Source organism: Meriones unguiculatus, chromosome 8 (genome assembly GCF_030254825.1).
Source record: "Meriones unguiculatus strain TT.TT164.6M chromosome 8, Bangor_MerUng_6.1, whole genome shotgun sequence".
NCBI classification, from domain to species: domain Eukaryota; kingdom Metazoa; phylum Chordata; class Mammalia; order Rodentia; family Muridae; genus Meriones; species Meriones unguiculatus.
The window spans coordinates 1848755-1868687 of record NC_083356.1 but is presented as its reverse complement, the minus strand read 5'-3'; the positions used below and the strand labels follow the sequence as shown (position 1 = coordinate 1868687).

Sequence of the window (19933 nt, the reverse complement as noted above, 5' to 3'; positions counted from 1 at the left end):
TGGGGAACAATCAGCTCCTTTGCTGGCCAGGGCCTTGACCACCCATCCTACGTCAGTGCTGTCCCAGGAACACAGGCTGATTTGAGGAGGGGATGGCCTCGCCCTGCATGACATACTGGGCAGGAGGCTGGGCAGGGCTTCTGCCCAGTGGCTGGGACTTCCCAAACAAGCATTCCAAAGAAAAGTGAGAGGAAGTGGGAGCCTTCAGGAGGAAGACTACTGGTCTGCTCCACCCCGCCCCCCCCCCCCCCCCCCGCTTCATACTCCCCTCTAGGGGCTGCCTGGGAGTCATAATTGTTCTGGGCTCCTCACCACTGCACACAGAGGGCCGAGCCAAACACATGACACATGCATTTAATAGGCACATTCCAGGAGGACACGAAGGGGCACTGACTCCAGCGGCAGTTTATAAGCGGCCAGAGAAGGACAAGGCAGAGTGATGTTGAGGTGGCCTGGGAAACAATGCCTCCTCCACCTCTGCATCTGGAGGAAAGGGCAGGCAGCATTGAAGGGGCCTGGCGAGCCATCTTCTGTGATCTTTGGAGGGGCATGGGCTCTGGGTCTGTGTGTCTAGGAGCAACCTGGGGGCTGTCGGGAGGCTGCCATAGGCCGGGGGATGGGTATAGCCAGGACGCCAGGATCCCTGGCAGCAGAGGAGCCTCCTACACAGAGGCCCAGGCACCAGTTACAAGTGCAAGGAGGCTTCAGGCAGCGGCCAGGGAGCCTGCCGGCTGGCCCGCTCAGTGCCTGTAGTTCCTCCTGCTGGATGACGTGGTGGAAACAAACTTGATGCTGGAGCCACTGCCCGCTGGGCCCCGGCTGCTAGTGGTGGTGAAGCCGGAGCCTCCCAGGCCGGTGCCCAGGCTGTGCCCACCACCGGCGGTGAAGGAGTAGCCAGTGTTCCCACCAAGACCCAGGCTTCCACCTCCAGTGCTGCTGCCCCCGCCATAGCCACCGGAAATGGTAGAAGTGACCACAGCTGTGGGACAGGAGACAGAATCAGAACTGCAGGCAGGAGGGACAGTGCCTGTCATTGGGGCCCCTGCCCTGGAGCTTCTGCAGCAGAGATGGTGGATTCGCAGACAAATGCTGGCCCTGCCCTCTCCCGCTTGCTCTGTGGGATTCTGCCTTAGACCCCACTTCTTCGGGGCTGTGGTATTCTCCTTCCTGTGGTGTTCTCTCTTTCTGCCTCCCCCCGCTCTGTCTGATCCCGTCTCCCGTCTCCCTCTTTGGGTTTGACTCTGAGGTCTCCTTCCTTTGGAAAGCTCACAGGAACACACAAGGCGTTCCCCTTGGGCCTGGCGTGGCACTCTAAACCCGGATGGTGGCTCTCCTAGAAGCCTAACACCTTCCTGCAGCAACGCTCCGAGGTAACCGACTCTCACCAGGCTGCTCGGAGCAGTCCTAGCCACCTCACGGGCCATGTTTGTGTCTAGTTAATGTAAGGGTTCTCTCCAAAGGGCCTAGGCAAAGCCAGGAGCTTTTGTGTGTCCTGTCTGTGTCAACTGCTCACCTCTCCAAGCTCTTGAAGCTAGACTTGCAACCCCAACCCCTAGGAATTGTGGGAGGTGGGTGGAGTGATTGTGATTTTTTTTTTAGAGCTCTCTGAAAGACAATTTCAGGAAGCACCCCATCTGTGCTGTGCTTGGTCCTCTCATCCCAAAGGGAAGAGCTGGAGCCTAAAGACTCTCTCATTAGTCTGGGAACTAGAGGCAGGAAGTCAGGGACTTGAGGCCAGCCTGGGTCCCATGAAACCTGCCTCAAAGGTCAAAAGTCCCTCTAGTTCTGCACCTCTGCTCACTCAGGAGGCTTAGATTAAACTCTGTGGGACATGCACGAGATAGAGCTTGTTGGGAGGAGGAGGAGGTCGGCAGGGCGGGCATTCGTGAGACTGGTCGGAATGCGGGCAAGGCCCTCGGCTCACCTCCCAACACCACAGCGAGCAAGTAAACGAAGCAAGCCCCTCTCATGCCCTGACTCTGCTCTCCACCATCTCAGACCTTCTCAGAACAAACCTCGCCTGGGGGGTTCCTGAGGCGGCCTTGCGTCCACCCGTCCACCCCACCCTCGAGCCCCACCCCCCAGGGGCTGTACTCACAGATGTTCACTGGGGAAACTCCCTCTCCACTCAGCCTGGTTGGGAGGAGAAGAGGGACTGTTACTGCCCAGGCTGGCACCTGGCAGACATTTGCAATGACAAATTTTGTGCTCGGTTTAAGTGCATTGAAAACCCCTCTGTGATTTTTATTGTGGAAGTCATACAAATACTTGAAGTACTACAAATAGTAAGGGGGATCGTGGAGCCTGATACCTGTAACCTTAGAAGCACAGTTTGGGTTTAAACCAAGCCCCACCAGAAGAAATGAAACCCAGTGACATCAGAGAGGCGGGGCGTTCCCTAGAACCAGATTTCTCTCTCAAGGAGGGATTCTTGTCATGCATCATGGTTACTATAGCTGTGCAGAGGCGTCCAAATCATGACAATAACAGTAGTTACCATCAGCCTATTGCTGTCGTAGCAGCTGGCATTCATTCCTAAGTGCTCACTCAGAGCTGACGTTAACATTTGTTGAGAAGCTGTTAGTTCTCCCAACGACCTTATTAGGCATCATTATCGCAGTTTTATAGTGGGAGACTGAAGATCAGACAAGGCTAATTAACCTGCTCATGGTCACAAGGCTTGAAACAGGATTCATCTGCCCTCAAAGCCCATTTCTTTGGCCACTAACGTGGATGAGAGCACGATTCTTATTTCTTGTTTTAGGGGAGTAGAGAGCTAGCCTGTGGTAAGAGCCCTTGTGCTTAGGTTCCCCCAGCCCTCACGGTGGCTCACAGCCATTTGTAACTCCAGCTTCAGAGGCTCCAATGCTCTCTGCTGACTGCCATGGGTACAGGCAAAACACCCAGGCACATAAAGGAAATAAACAAATCTTTAAATTACACGAACACGCCTGTGTGTCGGCGTGTGCGTACGAGTGTCGGTGCCAGAAGAGGCCAGAAGAGGCTGTTGGATCTTCTGGAGCTTGAATTACAGCGATTGTTAGCCACCCAGTGTGGGTGCCAAAAGCCGAACTCGGGGCCTCTGTGGGAATAGCCCGTGTTCTTAACCACTGAGCCGTCCCTCCAGCTCCAGGAACAAAACAAACAGCAACAACAAAACAAAACCCCAAATACTTGTTGCATGCCATGAGCTTCGTGATATAAGATTTTCACGATGTTGTCATTTTCTAACCTTTTCAACAACACGTAACGTCAGATACAACTACCCTCATTCTACAGATAGGAACACTGGGATACCGGAAGGTTAAGGAATTTGCCCTTAGGGCACAGCTGGCAACTGGAGGAATACCAAAATCCTATGAGCTTTGGGGGTTGGGGTATCACAGAATCTGGTCCCCTTTATTCTGCCCCTGAGAAATTAAAGGCTAGAGGGAGACCATCTTCTCCTAATGAGTGGGGAGCGATAAGCCTAAAAGTCTAGGACAGTTTCTCTTCAGTCCAGAGCCTTTTACCCCACACATCAGGTCTGCCGTGTAACCAGCCTCTCCTCTAACAGAACGCGGCAGCTTAGGCCTTTCTGTGGGTGCAGCTGGAATGACTTAACAGTCTGCTCAGCGCCACAGTGCAGGCTGCTGGGTAAGTTTTGTTTGTCCTGAGAACCCACTGGTGATGCCCCCTCACCTGCACTCCTCGCCCTCCAGCAACTTCCTGTAGGTGGCGATCTCCACGTCCAGAGCCAGCTTGACGTTCATGAGCTCCTGGTACTCGCGCAGCAGCCGGGCCATGTCCTGCTTGGCTTTCTGCAGGGCGTCTTCAAGGTCCACCAGCTTGGCCCGAGCATCCTTGAGGGCCAGCTCCCCACGCTGCTCAGCGTCAGAGATAGCAGTTTGCAGGCTGGAGCACTGAGAGGAAAGGGGGTGCCATGAGTCTGGGCACAGACCCTAGAGGAGTGCCATCCCTGAGCACGAGTCCTTGGAGGTGGTGGGGTACACCATAAGAAAGGAGCCTTCTTGCCTGACCGCACCACCGTACCTGCTTTTTGACGGCATCGATCTCAGACCTCAGCCGCTGGATCATCCGGTTCATCTCGGAGATCTCCTGCTTGGTGTTGCGGAGGTCGTCCCCGTGCCGGCCTGCCGTCACCTGCAGCTCCTCATACTGTGAGAGCCAGAGCAGACACGACTAGTCAAACGCCTGTGTGCCAGGCAGGCCACGCATTCGCCCCTTCCCTCTCTGTTTTCCCAGTTGTTTTCTCTTGAGCCCATCTGCCTGCTGGGGAGGCGGCAGGCTTCAGAAACAGCATGAGCACTTGCTGGTCCCGGTTCCCGGAAGCTTACACTCTTTATCCCTCAGCGTGTATCCAGACAGAGAAGTGGCCCATGGTGACCAGAGGGCCGCAAAGGAGTCCAGCCTGGGTTTGAAAGTGTGTGTGGAGGAGAGGGAGGTGGAAGGAGAGAGAGCCTCTGAGGGGGAAACTGAGCTGCCATCTGCAGGATGGGTGAGAGGGGCCTACGGTCAGCTCAGAGAGAGAGCTTTCCAGGCCGGGAAAGACCCATGAGATACCCCTGAGGTGTGGGGTCTGGCTTGTATCACCGTGCCCATGAGCTCAGGTAGCCTTGCAGACAGCAGGGTTGGGAACCAGGGAGGAAAGGCAGGAAGCCTTTCGGATGCTGCAGAGGCTGCGGGAGGCACAGCACTGGTGCGGCAGAGGCCCTCCCTGTCTCCGTGGGGCTCAAGCTCACCCTATCCAGGGCATCGCTTGTTTTGGAGGGAACTGCTGCCCCCTGTCCCCTCCAGCCCACTCTCTATTCCATCTGGAAAGTGCTGGACAGCTCTGCTGCCTCTGCTTCCGGATTCTCAGGTCTAGAGGGAACACCTTCCCAACAACGCTGGGAGATGTCTGCTATCAGTTTCACTTCCTGCCCTCACTCTTGCTCGCTGTCAAGCAGCTGTGCTTCGGACCCTTGACAACTGGTTCTTCCCTGCCACACTCCTTACTGGAAGGGGTGCAGCGCTCAGGGCAGGACAAAGGATGGGGCTCAGAGGGCAGTGAGCAGATGGCCCGGGACCGGCCTAGGTTTGGCAAAGGGACGACTCTGGGTCTCCTACACTGTTCTAGGGCATCCAGGCTTTCACGCTTCTCCACGGTCATTCCAGCCTCCTCCTGCTGCATGGGGGTGTGTCCTTGCCGTCTGTCTGCCCCTCAGCTTTAAACCCCGTCTCCTTCTTCCAGTTTCTCCTTCTCTGGTCGCCGGCTGCGCTGCCCAGGTCTGCTGGGGGCTCTCTGGGGATGCTGTCTCGTTCCTTTCTGCGGAGCCCACCCACGTTCTGGACTTCCAGACCTGGATTCTCTGCTTGCAGTTTCTGTTTTTACAATCTAAAGCTCTGCGTCTGGCAGAGTGGAGAAGCCCAGAGCTTACATAAAGAACTCCTAAGCCCTTTAGGACTACGATGCACTGCTTGGTCATTTTGGAGTGTCGACCAGTCCACTCTGTTGTGGGTAGCGTGGGGACCATGCCTGTCCTTTTGCGCACCCAACGCTCTCTGGGAAACATAGCGTATGCTTAGACCTCCATGTGTATTTTAATCTAGCTCTTCCTGGTATCAGAGCTGCAGAGTGAGAGAAGTGACGGGGCGTGGCCTAGCACATGCACCCCGGTGCAGCACCCACCTTGGTCTGGTACCAGGATTCAGCCTCTGCCCGGCTGCGGTTGGCGATGTCCTCGTACTGGGCCTTGACCTCGGCGATGATGCTGTCCAGGTCCAGGCTGCGGTTGTTGTCCATGGACAGGACCACAGAGGTGTCGCTCACCTGGGTCTGCAGCTGAGACAGCTCCTGTAGGGTGTTAACTTAGCATCACCCAGGAACTAAAGGAAGGGAGCCTGTGCATCTGCGGTGAGTAACTACTTAGGCTAGGACTCCCTGCTCTGGTGTCCCTGGCAGAATTCCTCAGGTGCTCCTCCCCTCCCACAGCCAGTCATCGTGTTAGGGGTCACGACCCTGTCCCTGGAAGTTTCTGGTTGACTCATCAGTGTGTTGCTGGAGCTGCTCTCTCTGCATTCTATTGAGGCTTTCCACTGGTGGACACCATTGAAACATGTGGGTTCCCATGCCTCATAGAGCTGCTCTTCAGGATTGGATGACAGTGTCATCCCACCCCCAGCATGATGACATCACTGCCTTCCTCTGTCTCTCCACAGACCCAGGTATCTGCCTTCCGAATAGCAGATCCCCGAGCGAGGCCTCTTCAGAGGCCAAGAAGCCATCTGGCCAGTGTGTTGAGCTATAGCAGAGAGGAGAGAGCGGGCGCAGTCTTCATTCCTAGAATGTGGGAACAAGCATTTTCCTTCTTGGGCCATTAGTGTGGAGAGAGGCCTCAGAGCTGAAACTGTTTCCTGTGTCAAAGTTCCCAGCATGCCTCTCAGGCACCGTCTTTCCCCCAGGGTCCCAACTTAGGGTTCCTGGGGGAGAGATACCAGCTCCACTCACTAAGTGATTGACACCCTGAAGAATCCTTTTCGTTCTAGACTCTGGCACCAGGAACAACAGAAACACTTGCAGACTCTTACTGCCTCATAGATCATCCGGCAGAAGTTGATCTGGTCGGTCAGAGAGTCCACCTTGGCCTCCAGCTCCACCTTGTTCATGTAGGCGCCATCCACATCCTGCAATGACCCGGGTCCAAAGAGCAAGTCAAAAGACACTGAGAGTAGCTGGCCTGGATTTCTGGTTGTGGAGGGGTTGAGATGGGTGATCACTGACACGGGGTTTAAGCTTCCTGGGCTGACTGAGACCTGAGCAGGAGTAGGGCTGTCCACACAGGGGTTGCGTGCTGGGAGGTTTGAGTTCATCGGATGATCTCATCATCCGTGTGATATTTCTTGGGTGCTCCCAGGACCAGGCTATCTCACATTCCAAGATTTAACGTTAAATCTCAACCTCTCTTCTCCCCCTGCCTCCTTCCTCCTCCTTTCTGAAGCGCCTTCTCCCCACCTCTCGAGGCTGGCTCTTGAACTCAGGGCTTGTTGTGTGCAGGGTAAGCTCTGCCCCTGATCTGTGTGCCCAGCCCTCCTTTCTCTGAGGTGTGGTATCACTGGGCAGCCTAGGCTGGCTTCAGACACCCCTCCCCCGCTTCTGCCCCCTGGGTGCGGGATTGCAAGCTCGGAGCTCACTCTCACGTGAGAGTCACCCCTACTCACCTTCTTCAGGCCCACAAACTCATTCTCCGCAGCCGCGCGCCTGTTAATTTCATCTTCATACCTGCAAGGATGAAGGCAAGGGGGTGTGAGATTGGGCAAGGTTCCACCTGACTCTCCTGCCGCTGGAGCTAAAGACAGCCCATTCTTCCCAGCTCTGCGGTGACCTGCACGTGACTTTGGGTGATTCACTTAACCTCTCTCTCTTCCTCCATAAAATGTAGATAATTTCTTCTGCCAGTTTTTAAAAAAAACCAATTATAAGATTAGAAGGTGAGCACAGTCTTATGGGGATAGAATCACAGGCTTAGGCAATGCCTTCTCGTTATAGAGGGCCAGTCCTCATCACCAAAAAGTGTTCACTGCCTCAGCGGGGCCTGCTGAACCTGCAAAGAAAACCATGCCTGTCCAGGACAGCCTTTCTGGTACATTTTGGAATATTTTCACTGGGCCTCAGGGTGACCATTGAGCATTGTGATTTTGTGATTAAGTTGAGCTCAAGTTAGCTCAGCCTAAGGGCTTGTTCGGACCACTGCACTGTAGCCCAAGCAGTGGACAGCCAGTGTTTGCCTCCACAGGGAAGGCCAGAAGTGGACAGCCAGTGTTTGCCTCCACAGGGAAGGCCAGAAGTGGACAGCCAGTGTTTGCCTCCACAGGGAAGGCCAGAAGTGGACAGCCAGTGTTTGCCTCCACAGGGAAGGCCAGAAGTGGACAGCCAGTGTTTGCCTCCACAGGGAAGGCCAGAAGTGGACAGCCAGTGTTCATCTCCACAGGGAAGACCACAAGCCCTCCGTCACCCCGAGCTCTTGCCAGCTAGGAAATTCAAGCTGCCTCGGGCCCCGCGCTCATGTCCAGCGGAGATAAACAGCACGCTGGCAGCTAAGCAATACCGTTTACCATGAGCAACGCTGTTCCTTTTGACAAGTGATGCTGGTGCCCACTTCAGTTGTGTAGACAGAGAAGAGCAGGCTCCTTGTTAACCCGATGCTGAGATGTAGGTCACTGTTACCCTGCGCGCCCTTTCTTTGCTGCTGCACTCAGGGCCGCTCATGCAGCACTCCCAGCTAATGTGACATTCACTCTGGACCCTGCGGATGGCCATGTGTAGCCAGGAGCCTGTCTCCCGCTCACCTGACTTTGAAGTCTTCTACAACCTCCTGCATGTTCCTCAGTTCAGCGTCCAGCCTGCCTCGCTCAGCAGTGACGCCGTCCAGCTGCCGGCGGAGGTCACTGACGTACGCGTCGAAAAAAGGCTCCAGGTTCTGTCTGACGGTCCTAGAGCCCTGTTCCTGCAGCAGCTCCCACTTGGTCTCCAGGACCTTGTTCTGCTGCTCCAGGAAGCGCACCTGCGGGGGAGCAGAGAGGGTGAGCATCATGGGAGAATCCGGGGGTGGGGGGCAGAAGCAGGCTCCTGCTAACAAGGGAGGAAAGCGGGAGGCTCGCACCCGCCCTCAGCCAGCAGCTACGCAATGACCACTCTACTTCCAGGTGAGAACACCCATGGAGGCAGCCCAAGGACTTGTCGTGGACTGGACATGGGGGGCAGCAGAGCGGAGACAGCGGGAGGCTTGGCGTCTGGGTTGAGCGTCTCAGTGCTGCTTCTCCGGGTTGGGCGGGGTAGCTGGCACAGCTTCAAGCCCTCTTTCTGAAGGGGACTCCCAGAGAGGACAACAGGGGCATCTGTATAAGGTCCCATGGGCCAGATGGCCGGACTTGAAAATGTGTGTGTCCATGGCTGGTACCAGTTGATGAATGTTCTCCCGGGGGCCCCACATTGCTGCTGTCTCCCCACCTAAGAACTCGGAGGGGTGGGCGCAGGCCTCACCTTGTCGATGAAGGAGGCGAACTTGTTGTTGAGGGTCTTGATCTGCTCCCGCTCCTCTTTCCGTACCCGCTGGATGCTGGGGTCGATTTGTAGGTTGAGGGGAGCCAGGAGGCTCTGGTTGACGGTGACCTCTTGAATGCCTCCAGGGGGGTAGACGGAGAAGCCAGGGCCACTGAAGCTCCCTCCAATGCCTCCCCCATAACCAAAGCCACTGCTGCCCCCAAAGCCACTAGCCCTGGCACCAAAGCCACCCCGGAAGGCACTGCCAGCGCATCCACCGGCAGAGAGCCGCCTGGTGCCCCCCAGGTTGTAGAGGCTGCGGCTCCCGAAGCCCGCACCAGCACCGCTGATCCTGCTCAGTCCCCCACTGTTTCCTGAGGAGCGGGCCACAGAGACAGAGCTAAAGCGGGGGCGGCCAGCGGCTGGGGTGGTGGCCGAGGCCGCGCTGAAGCCCCTGCGGCTGCCAGAGTGGAAGGTGAAGGTGGATTGCCGAGACATGACGGGTGAAGAAGGCAGGCACAGGAGCTCCTGAGGTAGAGGTAGATGCGCAAAGAGGATGGAGAAGCCAGGCAGCTAGGGAGGAGCAGGCCCGTGGGCTTATATGGGCCCCACAAAGGGCGGGGCTTGATTAATGAAGGGGGCCCTGCTGATGGCATCCCCTAGGTATCTGCCAGCCCTGAGCTCACCCTGAGTGCTCCCCATCCCCCGCAGAAAACGGCGGCGTTTAAAAAAAGCCACTGGTAGGTTTGCCGCCTTCCCCTCCCCCGTGGGGAAACTTCTTTCTAGTTGTGACTTGATCAGCAGACCAGTGAGAAGCGACTTAATTGCTTTCAGTCATGTCCTAATCATGCATCTTTTAATGGACTCAAAAACACTGCCTCATATCTTGAACCGCTTTCTTAGGCCCGGGACCAGCAGCCTCCAGTGCAAACATCTGTGTCAACACAAGCGAGAGCAACACACCGCTTCCTGTCCCTTCCTGTGCTTCTTATGTCTAAGCGTTTTCTCAGCAGCTACTGCCAGCCTCCCCCAACCCCATCAGCCTCGTCCTCCAGGTCTGTGTTCATTCTCCTCAGGCTTCCATCCATGTGTGCTGTGTGTCCCATGTTGTTTCCTGGAGCACGCGTGTTAGCGTGCACAGCCATGTATGTCATGTCTGTGCCAGTGTTTGTCTTTCAGGTTGGCATTCCGTCTTCTGGGAATAGAAAGACTTGTCTGCATTCCGGCACCTTGGTGGCCAGCTGTGGGGCCTTGGCCTCATCATACAGCTTTTCTGAGCCTCGGTGCGTGTCTATGAGTTTATGGCTAGTATTGACATATGAAAAATTCTGTCACAGTGCCTCAACCATGTCAGTGTCCACTGTGTCATGCTCCTGCAGATAATTCAGCACTGATGACCACGTCCATCCTAGAGCGAGCCCTGCAAGGATTCCAAAGAAGCACCATACACACTCCTGATCTTTAACAGTACGATCAGGGTTCTGCTGGGAAAACGAACCTGAAGCATGCTGGGTAACTCTGAACGACATGGTACACATCAAGCTGCCTTCTTCCGGAAGTCTCCCAGGCTATTCCCTTCTGAAGACCTGTGTCCCCCAGTCTTCCCTCTCTCACCAGGACAACTCCAAACAACACTTACAGGAGAAGCCCCCATGCTCACGCACCTCACTTGACAAATTAAAATTGTTGTTGTTATATTGTGTGTGTGGAGGTCCGATGACAGCTTTCAAGAGCTGGTTCTTTCCTTCGACTGTGGGATCCAGGGATGTAATTCAGGTCGTCAGGCTTACCTGTCAGGCACTTTGACGCATAGAGCCATGTAGTCAGCCTCTCACTCACCTTCCTACCCTACATACTGCATTAGGGCACGGATGCACAGGACGCTTGCAGCATGTCACCCTCTTTCTTCCCGTATCCCTTCCCTGTCTCTACTGTGAGGTGTGTGGCAGATGGTCAGTCCTCTTTAGTCTTGCTGTCTGCCTGCTTCATGCTGTGGTTTCGAAGGGTTGGAGAGGAAATGACAGCAAGGTGTTCAGACTTCATATCTGGCTAAGGAAACAGACTCGGAACAGCTCATTTAGAGGCAGGCCTGTACAGCCTGGTATGTGGGAAGCAGAGAGCCAGGAGCTGTGGTCTTTCTGTGCAGGTGTCCTTTGGGAGGCCCGTGGTGCCTGGCTCATGCTCTCACCTGCCTGGAATGGCAGCTTGGCACTCAGAGCTGGTCTCTGTCCTGGGAGCCATCTCTTACTGGGGCCCTGACCAAGGGCTGGCCTCTCCTCTTGTTGGGGTTGGAGACTCCTTGTTTCCACAGGAGCCCGTGAATCACGGCTTTTGTTGACACAGGCCAGGCAGAGCGTAGACGTTCACGCTTTTGCCCGTGTATTTAGGTCTTGGCTCGGCTGGCACATGCTTGCTTTTGCCCGTGGAAAGAATAAACATCTTTGTGTTCTTTGCTTCTCTGTGTGTGATAGCCTGTCTCCCAGAGGAAGGGACGCTGGTTTGCTTCCTGAGCACTGTGAGGAAACTGCAGGTCCTTCTGCAGAGCACAGGCTGGCCCAGGCAAGCAGCCAGGGCTCAGGCACCCAGCGTGGGACTGCCCACAGAGGGAATGCAAGCGGATGTCTTGGCCTGTGTCAACTCAAGGCTGACATCACCTTGGCCCTTCCTTCCTTTCTCACAGGTTCTCCTGACGCCCCATTTTCTCTAGCATAGCTGTATTGTTTCCTGCCCCCGACCAGCTCTATCTGGGGTGAGTCACCCTTTTTCCTCCCTGTCTAACGTTCCCATCAAGGTGGTGGCTGTTCAGGCTAGCCGGTCTCACTCACGTACGTTGGGAACTAAATGGGGGCAGCTAAAGCTCTAAGTCCTCTCGCCCCCTCAGTCCTCTTCTGCTGCTTTTCACCTCTCACCTTTCACCGACCTTTACTTGACTTGATGGTGAGCCCCTCGGGGGGTGGCCCCATTACCCTCTCTATTTGTATAATGTTATTTTTGTTGTGTTGGAGATCTAGTGCATCCTAAGCTTGCCCCATATAAAATCTCAAAACATGTTGACTCTTTTTGTAAAACAGAGTTTTTATTTATTTCTGGAATATTTCGTTAATGCATACAATGTATCTTGATCATATCCACCCCTGTGCCACACTCCTCTCCAACCCACTTCTTATTGAAGAGAGGACACATTTTATTCTAGAGATAGAGCTTAGTAACAACAAAATGCCAAAAGTTTGTCATTATAATAGAAGAAAAGGGTAACAGTAGTTTGCTTTATTTTTTTCCCTTGAAGCTCCGCCTACTTTTAATGCTTTTCCTCTTTGCTTTCTACCAAGGAAGTTATTTTGGTATTTAAATAATTGATTAGTTTGTTATTTATTTATTTGTGTGTATTCTCCTAAGTATGTGTGTAAGTGCCTGTGTGTGTGCATGTGGAGGTCAGAGGTCAGCCCTTGGGTGTTGTTTCCCAGGAGCCAGCCACCATATTTTCTCAGACAAGGTTTCTCACTGGGACCTGGTTCCTCATGGGTTAGGCTAGGCCACCTGGCCATCAAACTCCAGAGCGCACTTGTTGCTACTTCCCCTGTGCTGGAATCACAACCAGGAGCCTCCACATTGGTCTTATCTGGGTTCTGGGGACTAAACTCAGGTCTTCAAGCTTGAGTGACAACTATTTCCCAGCTCTCCGCACCCCACATGACTTTCTAACTTCCTTTGCAATTAGTTAACAGTTAACCTCCAGGAAACCTCAGGTAAGTTAGGGCCCAGTGCTAACTCCTTTCTGCCTGTGCCACAGAACACCTGCATGTCCGTGTGTGAAACTTCTACCTGTGCCATGAACACCTGCACTTCCATGTTGGGCTGTTTTGGTGGTCTAGATCCTGTTGCATCTCCGGGGTTTGGGGTGCTTCTTCCCCCCAGTGTGTCTCTTCAGATCCTTAGAATGGCAGCAAGAGTTCATCTGGCAGTTCATCTGCTGCTAACACTGTCTGGGGGGTCTCTGCCCTTCCCATCATCACCCAAGCCACTTGGCAGATCCACGGGAAGGGGCAGGCAATGAGTGTAGCTACACACAGGCACGTGTCTCAGGTCTGAGCTTCATCAGAACACCAAGATCTACTGACAGTTCACGAGAGAGCAGTTGTCATCGCTGGGCACAGGTACAATGGGGAAAGCTGAGCCTTTAGAGGCTGGTGTTGCCCAGTAAACACACCAAACACTGGGGAAGTATGGCCACCCTCACGCACAGTCAATCGAGAAAAATGTTTCAAGTCTGGGAGTCCTTGTCCCTCCAAAACAGAACTACCTCCTCCAGACTCAGCCCTGCAGAGTATGCCTCCTGGGAGGCTCAGTCTGACACCCTCTCCAAATGGCCTCTGTTCTTCCTTTTGCAACAATAGCTCCAGCAGGAAGGGCTCTGTCTGCTTTACCCCAAGCTCTGCCTCTCAGACTATAATAGTGAGCAGTTGGCACACGATAAGCATTGTTGAATGAGGAACCTCAAACGATGGTCTAGGTGCCTGTGGCTTGGTCCTCTGATGCCCCAGGAATGGCCTGCTCTCAGGAGAAAGGCTCCTCCCCTGCCCTGGCCTGGTTGAAAGCCAACGCTCTTGAGTATACCCTCAACTCCTCAACCCATAGGAGGCCTGTCTCCTTGCCTTCCTTTCCTCCTCCCTGACTCCTCCACTCTGCACAGGGCCTCAAGTTCCCCTGAGGATGACAGCCATCAACCTAAGCCAAAGAGGCAGGTATGAGGAAAGTCTCAGGTCTGAATACCAGAACATACAGGTGTCCTTAGGCCCAGCACCCAGACCACAAGAAAAGCCTCAGTAAGATGGCCGGAGAGCAGGAGGAACCCTCTCAAGCCCCAAACGCTAGATATGAGAGAAGAAAGGGTAGAGAGAAAAGGGGAGACATTATCTTCAAACTACTTCCTGCTGGTTAGGGTCCCGAGCTCCTTCGGGCAAGTTTCATCTTCACCGTCAGGATATCTAATTTCTTCTTGTTTTTTCTTTACATGTGACTACTTAACAAACCACAGCCAACAGCAACCAAACGGCAACAAACAATCAAACAACAGCCCACAACCCACCCCACCTCTCAGAGCCCTAAAGCATTTACATACCCCCTGAAAAGTCCCTAGAAGTCCAAACTCACACACGTGCAGAAACTATTTACGGCTGGCAAAATCATGCCCCTGCTAGAGCCTGAGGCAAATCATAGTCACCTGCTGTGAAGCAGCCTTATGCCCCCACGCCTGGGATAAAAATGAAAACAGTTCACTATAATATTTGTGTTTTTAAAGAAACCAAAATTCTAACTACAGGAAGGTGCTGGTGACTGGGCAGAGCAGCAAAGGCCCAGAGTCGGTCTTTTAGAGCCCAGAGAAGCTGTGTAGAAGAGGACTTGTGGGGAGTCCCAACAACACCCAGCTACTTACTATTATTCTTTCTGTTGTCCCTCATATGCCTAAGTACCCCTTACCCCGTAGATCACAGAGGTACAAACTCTTTGTGGTCTGTGACACGGTTAGGGCCTTCCAGGGGACAGGTGTAGATGAGGAGCCATCATTTCATGGGATTTAGATAAATGTATCTTAGCCATCCACCTCCAACCACTTCCGTGGCCTTTATTTTTATTTTTATTTTTATTTTCGTCCCTAGGATGGGGCTGTCTCATCTGCTACGTTTCTCCAGCTCCCGTCAAGAGGCTGTGGGAAGGAAACGGTGATGGAGGAAAGTGAAACACAATGGAGCTGCCGCTCGGGCTGGCCCTTGGAGGTGGGAACCCGGAAGCCCTGAATGAGCAAGGAATGCACCACCTAGAAACCCGGTGTTGGGCCTGTAGGCACAGTCTGGGTGGGCTGGGTGACACTGGCACCGAGGGACGCTGTTGACACCGCCTCATTGGCTTGCGGCTGGTGTGGAGGTGGCTGAGCCTGTGTGTGTGTCACAGCTCGGGGGATCTAAAAGCTGGCACTCACCTTGGCTGGCAGGCTCTGCCTTAGCATTCATGAACTGTGAGATCCTGGAATCTGATCACCCTAGCTTTCCACTCCTCTGATCCCATTAACTCTGGAGAGACACTTCAGACCCGATCCTTCCAGTTAGCTGCTTATTTATTCTTTTGGGAAACAATGGAGGCCTGTGGAGTACTGGGTTCTGGGATGCTGCAAGGAGGCACAGTCATCCTGGGGAACCAGAGTGGTAGGATGTCACATTAGGGGCAGGTGTAAGGGTGCGCAAGGGACCTCTGAGATCCCTGGAGGGGGACCGTCTCTTGGAAGCCCCATGCTTCATGAGTGAAGAGTCCCAGTGCCCTGTAGAAGGCTGAAAGTAAAATCGGACCCAGGACCACTGTCTCCTGTCCCCATCACAGAACTTTCCTTCTGTGTGAGTTCCCGATGTACCAGGATGGAAAGTGACTTCTGTGGTTCCCGGCCTCTGTGGCTTTCTGGGCTATGATGAAGACTAAAGTGCCATCCAGAAATAGTCACACGCAATGGTGTGGACACAGTGAGAAATTACTGCATTTACACAGTGGCCATTTGGGACAGTTTCTAAATGGTCCTTGAAGACTTCGGATGAGTCTGACTACCTCGTGGCTCCATATGTCACATTTTGGGCACACATTAGGAAAGATATGAATTGCTGTCTGAACGTAGGAGAAAAGCCTGGGGAGGCTCAGCTAGTTTGGATTAAACAAAGACAGAAGCACAGAGTTGACCCACTGAGACCCCGAGGACTGGCCTGCGCTCCTTTATGGAATGCTTACCCACCCCCCCTTTCTGCGTCATAATCTATGTGGACCATTGCTTATCCATGTGCCTCTAGATGTGGGACTGTGTTTTCCGTGTTCTCCGGGAAGGCTGGGCTCACGAAACACTCAGAACCCTGCTGGGCATCGCTGCCCCTTTGGATTGCATGATACCCAGGTGAGCTGATGGCACCAAATCAGGACTACCGATCATGAAGGCAGTGATGATGATGGCGTTGGACACTCAGAGCCATTCAGCTGGGAATGATTGACTAAAGGTGCCCAGAGAAGGGGAACCATGCTCTGAACCATGCTTTAGAGGGTATGAACCCCAAAGCCTAGAGACAGACAGATAGATCAGGCTTGTGACTCATCACTATAACAGAATTAGTGTCTTTGAAGAGGAATGTGGTTGAGGGCCCTTTAGTCAGCTCTCTTGATGTGCAATCGGTGGGCAGCTCATCGACATGCAGCTCCATCGTGTGAAATAGACACACACTGGACCCAGAGGGGAGGAGACGTGTCCACTGAGCAGACCAGGATACCTCTGGGCCACTGGGCCACTGCTCTGCTCTTCCTTCACGAAGAGGGGTGAAGTGGCAGGTGGGCTCTGGGCAAGGCTGGATTCGCTCTCACCAGGCCGAGAGACAAAGCCCTCTTCAAGGAAGCAGTCGAGAGTGCCTCTCATTCACCCTTAGCACAGCCTTATTAAGCAAGAGTTGGGCAACCACGAGTGAGCTCAGAGACTCATAAAAAGTGATGAATGGATTGGGAAATAGCAGGCAGGAGGAAGGGGGAGGTAGTTGTGACACAGCCCAATGTGTTGCTTTGTTGTTGCTATGGCAACAACCAGGGACTACCTTAAGGAAGTATTCCTTCCGGGATCACAGGTTTCTATGTTGCAGCCCTAAATGGGGAAAGACTCTCTCCAGAGACTGTGTGGGGATCTGGGGAAGGACAGAGTGAATGTGATTCTGCAGTGGATGCACTGAGGTTTTGGTTTTGTTTTTGTTTGTTGCGCTTCTCGTTTCTACCAGATAAACAGCCATGATGTCTGTCCTGGTGACGCTATGAAAGCACCATGGTGTTTTCCTAGTGTCCTCTTGAGGATGCAAGCGCCCACTTCGCCTCTTTGAAGCTGAGCTGACAACTGTTCACACACCTGCACAATTTTTACCCCCTTGCCTCTTGGCCTGTGTGGTATAGCGGTGGATGCTTATGTCCACAATTCTGGATCTGACGGGGAAGGGTTTTCCAAAGAAAAGCACAAAAGCCAGTTACATTCAGCATACATTCAGAAGTGTGCCAGCCGTAGTTCAAAAGTTCTGAGATGTCCAGAACCAGCTATGCCACAGACAGCATTAAATTGTTTGTAGCAACTGTTGGACTGCTAAGTACCTAAAGATAAAATCAAACAATAAGCTTTTAACGATGCATTGGGAGGCAGAGTAACATGGCAATGAGAGCTGACGGCAGACGTGTTTTACTCATCTCCAAAGAATAAGGAAAGATCAGAGCAGGGGAACATGACATGAAGATGACAGAAAAACCAAGCTTGGCTAGAGTCCGGAGCTGAGGGAAGAGCATGGTAATTCGTTTTCCTCCCACTGCAGGCTGGAGTTACAAAGCCGTAGAGTAAGCATCGCTTAGCCTTTGCCCTTGGTGTGTAGGTGTGTAGAGCTGATGTCACACCCAGCATGGCCTTCTCAGGTGGAGCCCGCTCCCTAATACCCCTCCTACTATCCCAGGGCTATCTCTCCACCAGAGGGCAATGGAGGCACGGAAGGCTGGAGGGGACAGGCCAGGTCCTCCCCATGGTCTGAGGGGGAGGTGACAGAGAGAGCGCAGAACATGGTGAAACCAAGCCTCCCCCGTGGAGAGAAGTCCATCACAGGTTCCAAGTACTCAGCCCTGGAGTCCTGCCTTGCCTACTGACCTGTCAAGTTTCTTTTCTGAGGCTTGGTTTCCCCTGCCCTTCTTTAAGATGGCACTGTGTACAAGATCGAGGCATAGAAATCAGTATTTTTTTTTTCCACGGACTACCTTGAAGAACAACGTGAAACAAGTTTCACAACCGAGACACAGTGATAATATAGCTGGGGATGTACAACAGTGATGGCGACAGAAACACCTGGAAAGTGCAAGTAAGGAGGACCCGAGGTACCACCATGTGCTCAAGCTCTGGCGATGGCGACAATGAGGTCAAAGGGAAACAGGAGTGACGTCATCACAGAAGCGGAACTCCACGGAGCCTGGGAGTAGATTTTCCTTACGCAGCAGGAGAGTACACTGAGCAAGCAGCCACCTCCCCAGCCCCACCCTGAGAATTAATCGCCATTCATATTGACCTAGTCGCATTTGTCCTGTTTTTCTCTGAGAGGACCTTTACACAACCCGCAAGCAGAGTAAACATAATGTACTTAAACAACATGAGGCTCAGTTTCTACCAAAATGGGCCGAGAGCTAGTGCTGCTCTCTCTCTTTCAAGGAGGGAGACATGAAAAGGTGTGTGTGTGTGTGTGTAGGAAGACAGTGCTTGCCAGCCCCTTTACTTTCTGATTAGTTTGCAGTGTCTTCAGCCTTTCACCCTGGCCCCAATACCAGCAGCTCATTGAGGGAGCCTCCACACATTCCTGCCAGATCGAAACTGCGAAGGGTTAGCATCTTGCATCGGAAGCAACCGTGTTCTCTGCCCCTGTGGTGGATAGAGAGCCACTGTTAAGCCACCCGAATCTAACGTGCAAACTGACCTAACCCTCCCGCTTGTAATTTCTCACTGACTCTGTTCCTCTAGGAAACCTTGACTAGTGCAGCAGGAAAGGGTCTGAGGCTTGGTCCTGACTTCCCGACTACACTTTCGGTAGGAGCCCAGAGCAGCCCGACCATGCCTCCGCTGTCTGCAGCCCAGCACACACAGGCTGGGCCCTTCCGATGGACAGATGTTTTCATATGATGATGTACAATACTTGAGGCACAGCGAATGCTTTAGTTGCTGATCTGGAATTTAGGTTAACTGGAATCCTCTCCTTTGCTGACCACCCCTTCTCATAGGTGACAGGGCACTGAGACCTGCCTTAAGCCTCACCCACCTGGCATCTAGTTGGCCTCTTTACAGCTGGGTACTAACACGCCCCTCACTCGAGTATGTTGAGAAAGGCCTGTTGTACTTTTTAAGCACTTTTATTTACATTTCTTTTATCTTTTTCTCCCTACTCCACCCCAATCCCTTCCAATGTCCCGACACCAGGGAGGAGAGAGAAAGGGTTAGTGGGAGAGGGGACGTAGTTCTCTTATTGCTTCCTGCTGGTCAGGGTTGTTGGGTTCTTTGGAGCCAGTCCAGTCCTCATTTCAGGAGATCTCCAACTTCTTGTCTCACAACAGCAACCAGGAGCAGGGAGAAGCAGGAGCAGCAATGGGAAAGCAGGAGCAGCAATGGGAAAGCAGGAGCAGCAATGAGAAAGCAGGAGCAGCCTTGTTCTTTCTCCTCTCCACACTCTCTATGCTCTGACATTTATTCTATCTCCAGAGTCCTCAGATTTAAACTATCTGCAGCTGGCAAAGAGCTCCTCTCAGAGCCTGTATGAGGTAAATAGTCTGCTGCTGTGGACCATCTGAATCAGTCCCACATCCCACACCTGGGACCAAAACAAAAACATGTTTATATCCACAACAGACGCCTGTTGGTAACCTGCACTTCTGGGTCTCTTGGGAGAACAGAGTCTGTGTGGCACAGTGGGAATTTCCCTGTCAGATTTGGGTTTGCCCACCATGGCAGTCCCAAGCTCTGCCTCCTGCATGCCTGGACCTCAGCCCCAGACTGCTATGATGAGCAGAGCAGGAGATCCCTGGTCGTCAGAGTCTCCCTGGGCTCCAAGCCTTCTGTACAGTGGCCTTTCTGCTTCAGGGTCCCTGGGACACCAGCCTGATTGGGAGCACAGGGAGAGGGGCCTCCCGTCACCTTAAATGAGCCTCCCTTAGGTGGTTGTAGTTGGCAGACATTTCTCTTGCTGCACATTCCCTTTCTCATTCATGAAACTCATGTGAAATGTTGGACCTGAGGGACTTTAGAATAAACTTTGGTAAACATGACAGCATGGAACATCTTTTAATTTCATCTCTGCTAACAGCGCTTCAAATAAAATATGTAAGCAACACTGCTTT

The 19933-nt window shown here is 53.2% G+C and overlaps 1 protein-coding gene across 1 annotated transcript; it reads right to left on the bottom strand.

Annotated features, from left to right (window-relative positions):
• Window positions 1–344: 344 nt before the first annotated feature.
• On the bottom strand, window positions 345–9713 carry LOC110541008 (keratin, type II cytoskeletal 75). Its single transcript, XM_021627800.2, has 9 exons — window positions 9023–9713; window positions 8329–8543; window positions 7201–7261; window positions 6571–6666; window positions 5672–5836; window positions 4033–4158; window positions 3682–3902; window positions 2099–2133; window positions 345–979 (listed from the first exon to the last, which is right to left on the bottom strand). Exons 1-9 carry the CDS (start codon window positions 9518–9520, stop codon window positions 741–743), a joined length of 1656 nt encoding a protein of 551 aa, XP_021483475.1. The 5' UTR covers window positions 9521–9713; the 3' UTR covers window positions 345–740.
• Window positions 9714–19933: the final 10220 nt, after the last annotated feature.

What these genes read in the sequence shown, in the direction of transcription:
- LOC110541008 (XM_021627800.2), bottom strand. Translation starts at nt 9,520, where the DNA reads ATGTCTCGGCAATCCACCTTCACCTTCCACTCTGGCAGCCGCAGGGGC. An exon ending in TCGCCTCCTTCATCGACAAG is followed by an intron (nt 8,544 to 9,022) that starts GTGAGGCCTGCG and finishes GCTCCCCCGCAG; the next exon opens with GTGCGCTTCCTGGAGCAGCA. An exon ending in GCCGGATGATCTATGAGGCA is followed by an intron (nt 5,837 to 6,570) that starts GTAAGAGTCTGC and finishes AACACCCTACAG; the next exon opens with GAGCTGTCTCAGCTGCAGAC.